Consider the following 13,597-nt stretch of genomic DNA (forward strand, 5'->3'; position numbering starts at 1 on the left):
TCAAAAACCTTTGGTTATGTATGGGTAGCAAAGTTTTCAAATAAAACATTCAAATGTGCCCTAAAAAAATTGCATGTATACTTGATTCACCGACAGACACTCACATATCAATAATAGGCTATTAAAAATTCGAATGCACTGTACATATATTTGAATTTTTTTTTTACTGTTGTAATTTGCAATGAGGAAGTTCAGTGGTTTTTTAAAAATATTTTAATAAGCTAAAAAATATTTGTTTTTAATTTTTATGTATCGTATAATCATCGCTACAATTTTTTGTACAATCTAAAGTAACAAATGAAATTTTTCCCTTCCAGTTAGTGTTTGTTTCTGTGGGTGTGGCGGGAACTCGAGCGGGGCGCGGCGCAGAGTGGCCATCCCAGCAGCCCCCCCCACCGCGCTCCCTGCTCCCCACCCTGTTGCTGCTGAAGCCCCAGTACTTCCACCGCCTGTTCGCCCTCATGCAGACCCTGGGACAGATGACTATGCCCGGCAGCAAGGGGGTAAAACTTCACTCATTTTATTTTCCAATCTTTTATCTCAATGAAAATGGAAATAACTGTAAATAGCTAATTACGGGGTAAAGTTATTTTTATTTATTATTTTTATTGTTATTAGAGTTATTTACAATAAATACTTAAATAAATCTTTTTATATTCGGAGTGCTCCCATTTTTTTAATAAACTGTTTTGATATTTTTAATTAACATACGTGTTTTGCACATTAAGAATCAGTTCACTTCACTTGCAATGGGCTCATTTTAAAAGTTGCCTTTTATAAAATGTTATCTTTAAAATAAAAAAAACACTTTCATATACAGTAAAACCCCTGTTTTACGTTTTTCAAGGGAGCAACAAAAACAGTGTAAAACTAAGGAAAACTTTAAAGTGAGGAAATGAAAAATGTATGGAAATAATTCAATTTCATTAAAATATAATTATTGTACAAGACTATACTAAATTTACTGCAGAAAAATTGTAAGAACTTCATATTTACCAATGATACAATTAAAAATATTTTGTATTTTTTCAATCAAAACTGCAATAAAATACATGCATGAATAATATTATCTAGGTACTTAACCTTAAAAACACGAAAATAATTGTTTTTAATTTGCATAAAATGCATATAACGATTTTTTCTCTAAATATTGGGAAATTTTATTTTTATGGTATCACTTTTTTTAGTATGGCAACACAAAATTTCAACTGTCATTTACATCGCAGCAATTTCACACTTTTATGATAACTGTTTAAACTATCTCGTTTTCACATTATGTTTACAGCATCAAATAATTTATCTATTGACAATTTTTCAAACTTTCTGCATCATAATTTATTGATGTAAAGACTTTACTCTTCCTAAACATGCGTCAACTGCATGTCACAATTTATTAAAATGTCAAAATTAGACACTTAAACAAAATGAGCAATTACACTGCACCTACTTTGAATTTAGTTTGAGACAAAAATTTACACATTTTTATATTTACCTCTATTTTATTCTTCATTTACGCGGCGGCGCGCGGCTCGTCTTTTAACAGATCGAATGAATTATGATTTTTTTTTATGAAAAACGTAAAAAACGTTAATTGGGGGGAAAATTGAATGAGAATGTATAGAAAAAAATGGGACCTATATATTTCGGTGTAAAAATCGGGAAAACGCAAAAACGAGGAACGTAAAAACGAGGTTTTACTGTACTTTTAATAAAATTAAGGATTTAAAAAAATAATTTATCTTATTAATATGTAAAGCATTAACATTGTGATCAGACATTTTATTTATTTATTTTTTATTTCACGTTTTATATCACATGTAATATAACCACTTCCCGACTTTTCTGTCTACCGGTTTCGTGACATACCCGCGAATATATATAAATATTTATTACACATTTTTTCTTCATTGCTTTTCCTCTAAAAAAAATAATCCAAGAAGTTCTTAAATTAGTTGTTTATGTACTTGATTAACAGGAGCGAGTGGCGCATATGAAGGCGCAACTTCTCTCCCGCCGCGTCTGGGACATCCTTCACGCCGTGCCCCTCAACCCCACCCTGCTGGAGGCCTTCCGCTCCCCCAGCGAGGCCCAGCTGCCCGAGCTGCTGGACCCCTCTAGCCCCCAGCACCTTATGTACGGGCTTCACATTGTGGACAAGCTCAGCTCAAGCCCGCCCGCTCCGCCGGCCCCCGTCTCGCCGCGCAAGGGGGCCCCGCTCAAGCCGGCGCCGTCCCCCCCAGACGAGGAGGCGAAGGAGAAAGAGTCCTGGAGCCAGCTGTTCATCAGAAACGGCGGCCTGCGACACATCTTTGATATACTCATGTCTGGTGAGTTTATTATTTGACTGATTCTCCCGTGCAGAACATATTTAGGAATTCTTTGGCACCACAATACCAAACTGGATAACTAAAAAGCCTCAACAGATGCAAAGGAAATAACTTTGATAGATATAATCCTAGAGATAATCCTATTAAACAATATTTCTTTTTATATAAATTATAAATTAAAATACTTGGTACACTTCCACTAATTTATCCTCTAACGGGCAACTTCATTCACCGGTAAACATTATACGGAGGTTAAAGCATTATAGATGCTGCATTATTAATGATTTTCCTGGAATAGACTTGAAAATCCATCTTGAGTCAGTATTTATTTTCTATTTATTTTGTAGGTGTTCTACAAAGTGAGGATGGCGAAGATAATGAGTGGAGACAAGATTGCCTCGTGCTACTGTTGAAACTGATTGGTCACCTCGGCACTGTGTCAAGCAGCAATCCAGATGGCCAGCCATCTTCCAAACTCTCTGATCTACTCTCCATTCCTGCTCTTCACGAGGTGTGTTAATATAACCAATTATAATATGATTTATTTAACTTCACGACTCTCGTCTCACTGCGACAGTAAAAAAAATGCCACTGCAAATGTCTTCTCATGACAAGTGATTGAGGCTCTTATTGACCACACGTCTCATTCAAATTGTGAATGCTTCGAGATGAATGCGCTATTTTTGCTTCTTGAAATTTGAAATATACAAATGTAATTTTTTTCACAATTTTTTTGATATCATTTTTAAAAATGGTAACAAAGATTATTCAGTATCACTATTAGACAAAAAACATATCTGTTTATTCTTATTTGGTACAACATTGTTTATCACTTGATTATCCAGAGCCTCTCTACACCTACTGAGTAGTAGACGTGGGTAAGACCCTGTCACCGACAGGATACGTGTCACTTGACCTGCATCACCAAAGTGACCGTATCTTTTAAGTAGTTCAATTGAACGAATGTGTCTTTTGCTCATTCGGTTCATTTAGGTCATCATATCTCCGCATCTTTCGCATCATCGTATCATTTGTGTCTCCATATCTTTTGTGTCTTTCAGTTCTATAGTTCGTTTCGTTCGCTTGAGCCAATGCGTACAAGCGGTGAATAAAACAAATAATTCTAAACCTTTGACTGGTTTGTCAGCATGATTTTCTTTATAGATTTAATAATATTGTTCTTTAGATATTATAATATCACAAACCTGTAGAAAACAGATAAATTATTTTATTTACAAAAAAAAACGTTATATTATATATAACAGAAAGTTATATTTCATGCTAGGTTTATTTATTTTTTATTTACTTTTATGATTAATTTTAAAAATTCCTTTGTAAACGTTTTTCAAGGGAGCAGCAAAAAAAATGTATTAAACTTAGGAAAATGCTAAAGTGAGGAAATTAAAAACTGCAGAAAAATTGTAAAAACAGTCATAATTGGGGATATTTATCTATGATTCATTTTAAATATGTTGTATTTTTTTAATTGAATCAAAAAAAACAAAACATGTTTAAATAATTTAGTGTAGGTAATTAACCTTAAAAACACGAAAATAAAAATTTGTGTTTGCATAAAATGCATACAATGATTTTTTTTCCCTAAATATTAGGAAATTTTGATTATATGGTATCACTTTTTTTTAGTATGGAACCACAGAATTTTAACTGTCATAAACATCGCAGCAAAACTGTTTGACACTTTTATGATAACTGTTCTCTTTTATCAATCTTCTTTCCAAATTATGTTTATAACTTCAAATAATATTTCTATTGCCAAATTATTAAACTTTCTGCATCGTTATTTATTGATGTAAATATTTTATTCTTCCTAAACATGCGTCAACCGCATGTCACAATTTAGTAAAATGTCAAAATTAGGCGGCGCGCGGCTCGGCATCTTTTGACAGAACTAATGAGTTTCAAAAATTTTTCAACGTAAAACCAGGGTATGAAAAACGTAAAAAACATTAATTGGGGGAATACTTTAATGAGAATTTCGGCGTAAAAAGCAGGATAACATAAAACTGAGAAACGTAAAAACGAGGTTTTACTGTAATAAAAATTGAAAAAAAACAAAAGTCTTTTAAAAAATAAAAAAACGAAAAAAACCTCTGAACTTCCTCGTTATAAAATTTGATGTTTTAAATTCAGTGTTATTTATTTATAATTTTGATGTGGTTTGTCTAATTTTTTTTTTCTTGTTATCTCTTAGACTCTGTTATCTCTCATGGAAGTGGAAAGTACGACCAACCGTCTGATGAGCATTCTGTCTGAAGCTGCACGTCCTCGAGATCCGTCTCTTTATAAAACTGGATTTTGGGGCAGAGCACAGGTAAATCTTTTATTACTTTGACTTTTTTAAAATAAATATTGTGGGATGACAAAAATATTATATATAGTTATTTTTAACAATTCGGATAACTGTCTTGCCATAAATCATTATTATGTACGAGGGATATCCAGAAACGTTTTGACAGGTAAAATAAAACAAGTACAGTCCATCCAAATCTTTAATATACCTTGTCTTATGTGTACGTGAGTGAACATTTTCAAATAAAATATTCTAGTGTGTCTGCAAACACAAACAAAATTTGTATGTTTACTTGGTTCACCGACAGATACTAACACATTAGCATTGGCTTATTAAACATTTTAACGCACTGTAAATATTCAGAAAAAAATTGTTGTAAATTTTTTTTTAAAAAAACACTAAATTTTTTTTAACTAATTTAGTAAAAATTTTATATTTCTTTACAAAAATAACAAAACATAGAAATTTTAAAAGCTTTCACTATACACCTCACTGGAGTAATGTCAATTTAGGATCAATGAAATACACATGGCCAGTATAATCACTTTATTCTTGTTTCCCTGCATGACAGTGTTAGTTCCAAATTGAGACGGTGGCCATTACGTCCCAGATCCTACTTCGAAAGGAAGAAGAACATAGTAATATAAACAATGACATAAAACCCCTATAGATATATAGGAAACATTTTTGAAATTCGCCCAATACAATACGCACACAGACAATGGAAGAAAAAACATTTGCATTCCAAAGCACAGAAGTAGATCAAATTATTAATTTTATTTATTCATATTTACGTACATTATAAAATGGAATATCTTAATTCATACATATAGAAATAATTAAAATAAAAAGGTAAAATTAGGTATATATAAAAATAACACATATGTCATTATAAATAATATCCATAGAATAATATGTTAAAAAAGTAAGAGAATCTTGCAACGAAAAACTCCCTCAGAGACGTGAAAAATGTCAATGTCAAAAGTAATATTGTTCGACATAGAGATAGCCCTTCCAACAGGCATAACCATTGGTAGGTGAGTCCTGTATATAGGAAGTGAAACAGTCTATGCTGATGCTGTCTAAGGTAATTATCCGGAACATAAAAGCTAATGCTCCGCATAATTTCAGGATTGTCAATAATACCGTGCAACAATCTAAAGAAATGCGTAGTTGATTACGCATTCCTTCTGGTCTTCAAACTGCTATAACCAAGCATACCCCGGAGGAACTCATTGGGATAAAGCCATGGATAATATCCGCACTCCCTCATGTAGAGAATCAATACAATACTGGCAAAGCCCTAACACAGATTCTAACATGACCTGTGTTTACTAAGTAATAATATTTTGAAAATGGAATGTGTGTAATAATGAGTAATGATTTGCCTGCAGGTAGTGCAGCACTGCATGTGGCTGGTGGTGTGCTGGGCGCACTGGCGCGCGGGCGCGTCGGCCAGCGTGGTGTGCTCGCCCTCCGTGCGGCACTGGCTGCCGCGCCTGCTGCTGGAGGACCCGCAGCCGCAGGTGCGGCGCGAGGCGTGCTCGGCGCTGTACCGCCTCACGCTGCCGCGCGCCGCGCAGCCTGTGCAGGCCGCTGTGCTGCAGCACCTGCTGCGCCATCTGCCGCGTGCCGAGACCATGCGCCCCTGCAAGCTCGAGGTAGGGTCAAACCTGTGTCCCAAGAGATTCATTTTGTACATATTTGTATCCCACTCCATGAATGCTAAAAAGTACAGATCCTGTTTCAAGTTTACAATGCAAAACAATCGGGGCATTGGTGCATATATAAGTAAAAAGTATCATTTAAAAAAATATGTGACGTCTGTAAAAAATTATAATATCTACCTATAAAATAAAAAGGTAAATAAAACAAGATAAGTTTGGTATTATCTCTTAATTTACACACTTTTGTTTTGATGGCTTTGCTTAAAATTAGAGAGGATACTTCTTAATGTTAATTACATTTAAACTAAAGTCCGAGAACGGAACAGCCTTCTATAACGAGCAATTTTAAGGTGCAGCACTGGTCCTTGCTTGGACACATCCTGCGAATGCCTCAGGAGCGCCTCAACCCAATTGCTACTTCTTCACATCTACGGGCTCCCGCCGTCCTGGAAGACCGTCGATGACGATCTTTCGGCTTTATTCGGTGGAAATAAGGGATGGGGGATTGACGTAAGAGGAAACGAGGGTGCTAGCTAGTGAAAGAGTCTCCTGGAGTCGTCTGGTGATATCCACATGCCCCACTTAGGAGCGAATGTGGAAAAAGAAAGAAGAATCAGTAGTTTGTTGTTGTTTTTTTTTAGTTATCATTTCCATCAGCCGTTTTACATCTAATAAATTTACTTCAGGCGATGCATCATCATGCAACGGAAGAAGGCAAGGAGCCGTATGGACCAGCCTGCCGCGACTACTTCTGGTTGGTCTGCAGACTTGTTGATGGCTTACCATCCGAAATACTTAAAGGTAATTTAAACCAATTACACCCACGTGTGGCAATGTACATATCAGCCTGGCATATTAAAATAAGGTAATAAATAATACAATCCCAACATACACCACATACCAGTATATAATCACAAGATCCTCGACGCAAAAATTATTTTTTCAATTTCTATACTTCTTCATGGACCAGGTAATTTATCAACAATATTTTGAGTTTGTCCAAATTTTTGTAGACAAGGACTGGATTCAACTCCCTGGGGAGCTGTTTATATTAAAATATTACAACAGAGATGAAGAACATTTACTAGACTTCCATATTACCTTCTCTTAAATGTTCTTCATCTCTGTTGTAATATTTTAATATAAACAGCTCCCCAGGGAGTTGAATCCAGTCCTTGTCTACAAAAATTTGGACAAACTCAATATATTGTTTAAAAAGGTTGTAAAAAAAGTGATAGTGGAGGTAGGTAGAAGAGAAATTGAATGAATTATGTATACCTACTGTTTGAAAATGTTGTAAATTACTCTCTTTATATTGTTTTCTTTGTGTATTCCTGCATGTAAAAAAGTTAAATGTTTATATTGTTAAAGGGTCCTATGCTCTAGTTACCCCAGTTAGGATACATCATTTTCATTGTTTTCTTATCTTCTTAAAATTATATATATATATATATTTTTTTTTAGCGTCTTTTTATTTATTTTAATATTATTCGAACACTAAACTTCATTGTCAAATTAAAACATGAAATAAATGGGGCTAGAGTTCTTACCATCTATCGATATTTATTTATTGTACGGCACCCTTGAGGTGATTTTCACTAAAATGACGCCATATAAATTATCCAACTATAATAATAATAAATCAAATTACGATATCTTACTATTTTTCCTTTCAGAAAATGGAACAGATGAGTCAACAGGTCTAGATCTTAACACTCTCTGCTTCCATCTCACGGAATCTGTCAGTTCTCGGGAGATAATAGAAAGAAGAGACGAACCTTCGGTACCCGATGATGGATTATTTGGTCAATTGAATCTCCTCACGCATCTCGTAAAACATCCGTTGCCATTTAAGACCAGCGACGGTGCAAAGAAACTTCTCAACTCGGTAAGCAGTGCTAACTGTATAATTATGGATTCAAATCATTAATCAGAGGAACCTATTCAGTGTTTAGCAAACTTTAATTAATACTTTGCTAAACTCTAATTGTATGGAAGGACTCCAGCAGTGGATTTTGTAGAATGTAAATATTTTTACTTCGATGATTGGAGAAAATGTGCTCTCTTTGTCATGGTGCGATTCTTTTTACAAATTCAAGTGGTGTCTCTATTACACTTGAGTTGTGAGTACTCTGTCGTTGCGCTGGCAATATCTGTTAAGTGATGTAAAAATTGTAAATAAGATTAACAAAACAATCTACCTTTTGATGATGGATTTTTTATTACATATTTTTTTATTGTTGACAGAGAGGAAAAATTTCCTCCTTTCCTTTTTCCTCTTTCCTTTTTTTTCCTTTTTCCCATTGAGTAATAGTTTTGATTTAAGGTAATTTATAAACAAATACGTTTATTTCTATTTTTATATATTTTTAACTTTTTAATCTTTTTTTTCTATTGAATATATTCTGTAACTTGAATTATAAAAATAAAACTTTTATTTTATTGGTTGGTTGGAAGAAATTGCCATTTGGCAATAAGTCCGCCAATGTACAAATAACATTATGTACAAAAAACTTTATGTACAAAAAGTTAAATAAATAAATAAAAAAAATACGTAATCAAAAATACTTTAAAGAAAGAAAAATCACTTCACAGATATTGCCGGTGCGATGACAATATTAAGTAAAAAGGTTTTTTTAATATAAAGTTTATATTTGAAGCACTAACTTTGTGGTTATTCATTATAGTAAAATAAATAAAACAACTTTGTTTTTAACCACTAATTTTTATTTTTCACCGACTGGTTTCAAAGCAAACAAGCTTTTTTGTCAAGGTTTACGTAACTAATTTATTAACTTCATAATATTTTTAATGCATAAACACTAAAATATTTTTCAAGGTTTTTGGATTCCTGTTTGATGTGGCCAAGTCAACGGATCGACTCCTTCCCAAATGCAAATCTCAGAAGTCGCGGGCGGCTGCTTATGATTTGCTCATAGAACTAGTCAAAGGGGCCCCAGAAAATTATATGATTCTTCATCACAAACTCATGGATCATCATCAACCGGGTTTGTAAAATCTGATTTTAACCCTTTTCTTGGCAATGTATCCTAAGGATACATATGATCTAATTTTTTCTCACGAACTCGTACACAATAAAAACAGCATTCAGTTAAAACTGCTTTATCGCATTTTTCAATCTTTACTGTTTTATCAAAATTCGTAATAAACTTTGATTAAAACGAAAAATATTTTTATTGGGATTCTGTAGCTTTTTCAACTATCAAATGTGTAAAATATATTTTTTCTGTCTGCTAAAATAAGAGCTAAAAACAAATTGAATTTCAAAAAGGTTTTTCTGGCTCTTCTGCAAATTCCCCGATTATTTAGACCTGCTATAGTGTACTTTCATTGTATAAATGATTCCTCGCAGGGCCTCATTCCCCGTACCCCTGGGACTACTGGCCGGCGGAGGAGGGCCGCTCCGAGTGTGGCTACGTGGGGCTAACCAACCTGGGGGCCACTTGCTACATGGCCTCGTGCATGCAGCACCTCTACATGATGCCTCAGGCGCGCTCCGCCATCTTGGAGGCTGACCCCACCAAGAGCAAGCACCAACACACGCTTGTTGAGATGCAACGAATGTTCGCTTATTTAATGGTAAGTGTAATTGTATAATAACGCATAAAAGTCAATGTAACTAAAGTAGAAGATATTGTGAAATATGTATGCATGAAAGTATATTATTAGAAATGAATTTCATTTACTGTTTTGATCATGGACTATTCACAAAAGAGGAGACTTTCCATTCTTGGACATACCACATCGCTCTTCAGCAATCAAGAAGTTCAGTTCTACGGGAAGTTGGATAAAAAAATGTTTTCTTATACGCAGTAAAAATTAGAGCATTTAATTGAAAAAAATCATTCAAATGAACTACATACTTTAAATGACGTCACAAGCTCTAAATCAATCAGTGATGTTGTCATAGATTTTCGGTTACCGGGACCACCAATCAGGACAACTCACCAAAGAAAACTAGGGAAGTCACGCGCGGAGTAATATACAAAATAGATACAAAAATGTGTTTTTAGTGGTTAACTCAAAAATACTGATTTTAAAGTTACCTAGTGGAAGTAATACCCCACGACATTAACCCACTTCAACACCAAGTCAATGCACACAGTAAATTCACAATGCACCATTGAATTAGGTTAATGATTTATTTTTGAAATGAGATTTATTTTCCAGGAAAGTGAAAGGAAGGCGTATAACCCGAGAAGTTTTTGTAAAGTATACCAAATGGATCACCAGCCTCTAAACACCGGAGAGCAAAAAGACATGGCGGAGTTCTTCATTAATCTTGTATCAAAATTAGAAGAAATGACCCCCGAACTCAAGACACTTGTGAAAACTCTGTTTTGTGGAACGCTCAGCAATAATGTGGTCTCTCTCGTGAGTCAGATATCAACTTTTATAATCTTTTTACTTAACTTACCCTGGTTTTATTTGGAACAATAATACAATAAGTGGGGGCCCCCGTGGTATAATGACTAAGGACGCTTGCTTCACACACGGAGGGTTCCAGTTTCGATCCCGTGTAAGATCCCATAAATTAAACGTGATGTTTCTCAATTCTGGATGTTACGTGCTACAATGCAGTGGCCTTATTCTGTAATTAATTAATTTTGAATGAGAGGAAACAAGAGCGAAATACAATTTTGATTGCGTTAAAGTGAGATGGATGTATGAAGAACGAATGAACTTACGAAAAAAAATTGTGACAGAATAAGGCCGTAGTTACTTTATACCTCCTTTAATTGTATTTTGAAAGTCAAAAACCTAATGCATATTTTTATTAGAAAAAAAAATCCAACTTACTTGGGATCACCCAAAAAAGATAATTGGAAAAAAAGCTAAATTTCTGAATGCGCGGTTCATTAATGATGACAAGGCTTCAATAATATAAATACATACTTAAAAAAATAGATTTATAAAATATGCCAGTTTTAATCTTTGAATTTCAATATTATGTCATTTTTATGCATAAGATAAATTATTGTTAGTTAAAATGATTGTGTTTATTTCTGTAGGACTGCAACCACGTATCGCGTACCTTGGAGGAGTTCTATACGGTCAGGTGTCAAGTGGCTGATATGAGAAATCTGTATCAGAGTCTGAACGAAGTCACTGTTAAGGATACTCTCGAGGGAGACAACTGCTACACTTGTTCTCAGTGCAGCGCCAAAGTCAGGGCTGAAAAGAGGTTTAAAAACTTATTATTATTGACAGATATATCAACGTCTTCAGAAAGGGAGTATGGAATTCTAGGAATTTATAGCTTTTTTATTTTATTTATAATGTTAACAGCCTAAGGGTTAGTTTTATAAACATCCGTAAGTAAGCTTGAAAGTATTTTAAATAAGTATTTGGTATACTGGCCGATTATTACTTTTATAAACGTTTATAGCATTACCAGTCGGTTAAATGTTTACTTCCCAATTTCGGCCTGTTTTGAATTGAAAGAAAGAAAAATAATGGTACAGTTGTAAAATTATAAATTTTGAGACGGTAAGGTAGTTTACTGCTGCTACAGAGCACATGATCAATTAGAATTATTGCTCCTATTTACAATTGAAATTGTGTATAATCAATTTGTAAAGGTTCCTTCTTATATCACTGCACCTGCAGACTGTAATAAAAGGCCTTTCTTCTCTGTAGAGATTTATCATTGGAAGATTAAAATTAAATCAGGAGGGCTCCGGTTCTGCAGGAACCTGCAGAAATGGGGACCATTGAATATCACTGCTATTTATTTTGGTAGCTAGGCAAGCAAGGCAGGAACATGAGAAAGGAAGAGAGCCTATTTCACCGCCTTATATAGCCTCTGTGGGTAGCTAGCTCCACATGTAAACCAAAATATGAATCTAATGCACTGGAACCTACCCACAGAGGAACACCAAATCCAAACACATTTTTTTATAAAATGTAAGTTTCATTTACAGATAGAAGCTTAACTTTTTATGTGATTGTTTCAGGGCTTGTTTTAAAAAGTTGCCACACATCCTATGTTTTAACACAATGCGGTATACATTCAATATGGTGACAATGCTGAAAGAAAAAGTTAACACGCATTTCTCCTTTCCAATGAGATTAGACATGTCCGAATATGTTGAAAAACATCTGATGCCAACACACTACCAAGGTAATTAACATTAGAGTCGTTCATTTTCATAATTGTATGTATTTTTACATAACTTTTATAACTATTAATATGGCTAAACATGAGAATTTTCCTTGCAAGTTAAGACACAAAACATACCTCACATTTATATGAATATAATCAGTAATTTTCTTTTTATGTTTTTATTTAATAGACAGATAATTTGTAATGTATTATGTTTGAATGAATCGTTTTAAAAAGTAATTACTACTTAAAATAAACCTGCCAATTTTTTTCATATTTCAGAGGAAAAGAGAAAACTAGAAATGAAGCAAGATTCAGAGGATGGTTCAGATGTACCGGATAATGATGACTTTAATGAAAATTATGAGTAAGATTTTGTCTTCATATTTTATCGAGTTGTAGTCTATGGTTTTCTGTGTCTGGGTGAATAAAGAATACAGTTATGTGTGTAAAATGAAACCAGAACCCCGGATGAGTGTTTTACACTCGATGGCCACTCTCAGCTAAAAATCCTGAAAATGAAAATCGAGTGAATATAAGTTGTGTAGTGGTTGGTCCATTCAACTGCCATATTTAAGGTCCTGGGTTCGATTCCTGGCATGATGTACGTGAAATATTGATTTGAAAGAGGTTTCTAGACTACAATATTTCACTATTCCTGGACTGGAACCGTAAGCGTAAAACTGATTATCCTACCTTCCATGTAACTGTGTTAGCTCAGTTTTGACTTTGACAAAATTACAATACACCGGAATCTTAGTAAAAAAAGTATACCAAAAAAATATCAACTGTGGATAGTGGATAGGTTTCCTTGTATTTCTGGAATAAGAAAGTAAAATAGCGATGTAGGGCATTCCAATAACGAATAGTATTCATTATTATTTTACTATTACGCAATGTTAAATCAATGTTTAATTTATTTTTTAAATTTAATTTTTGTAGCGTTTTTTCAAAACCATATAAAAAATGGTTCAGGTATAATGTGTTTTTATGATATCTACATATATCACAATATGTAATGAATGCAATATTAATTTATTTGATATATCGTCGTTGCACATCAAATATGGGCCATGTGACTCGGAGCACATTCTGAGAAAATCGATAAAAACACTTCTGTGTATGGACGAAGTAGGAAAAATACAGTGTTTTTCAATCAAGTAAC

General features: G+C 34.0%; 1 protein-coding gene across 4 annotated transcripts in view; it reads left to right on the top strand.

Moving 5' to 3' along the window:
• The window catches only part of puf (ubiquitinyl hydrolase 1 puf), a 53,881-nt gene that overhangs the window by 15,770 nt on the left and 24,514 nt on the right, over positions 1-13,597 (top strand). For all 4 annotated transcript variants that reach the window (XM_088233800.1, XM_088233801.1, XM_088233802.1 and 1 more), the window contains 13 exons: positions 318-503; positions 1,976-2,327; positions 2,675-2,838; positions 4,540-4,659; positions 6,033-6,299; positions 6,992-7,106; positions 7,982-8,193; positions 9,145-9,313; positions 9,679-9,905; positions 10,497-10,700; positions 11,339-11,511; positions 12,284-12,450; positions 12,715-12,799. In XM_088233800.1, coding sequence (XP_088089926.1) covers positions 318-503; positions 1,976-2,327; positions 2,675-2,838; positions 4,540-4,659; positions 6,033-6,299; positions 6,992-7,106; positions 7,982-8,193; positions 9,145-9,313; positions 9,679-9,905; positions 10,497-10,700; positions 11,339-11,511; positions 12,284-12,450; positions 12,715-12,799 — 2,441 coding nt within the window. The remainder of the gene's footprint in view (positions 1-317; positions 504-1,975; positions 2,328-2,674; positions 2,839-4,539; positions 4,660-6,032; positions 6,300-6,991; positions 7,107-7,981; positions 8,194-9,144; positions 9,314-9,678; positions 9,906-10,496; positions 10,701-11,338; positions 11,512-12,283; positions 12,451-12,714; positions 12,800-13,597) is intronic.

The sequence above is a fragment of the Micrasema longulum genome, unplaced genomic scaffold (genome assembly GCF_059751315.1).
Source record: "Micrasema longulum isolate JH-2025_06_02 unplaced genomic scaffold, ASM5975131v1 h1tg001149l, whole genome shotgun sequence".
Classification (NCBI taxonomy): Eukaryota; Metazoa; Arthropoda; class Insecta; order Trichoptera; family Brachycentridae; genus Micrasema; species Micrasema longulum.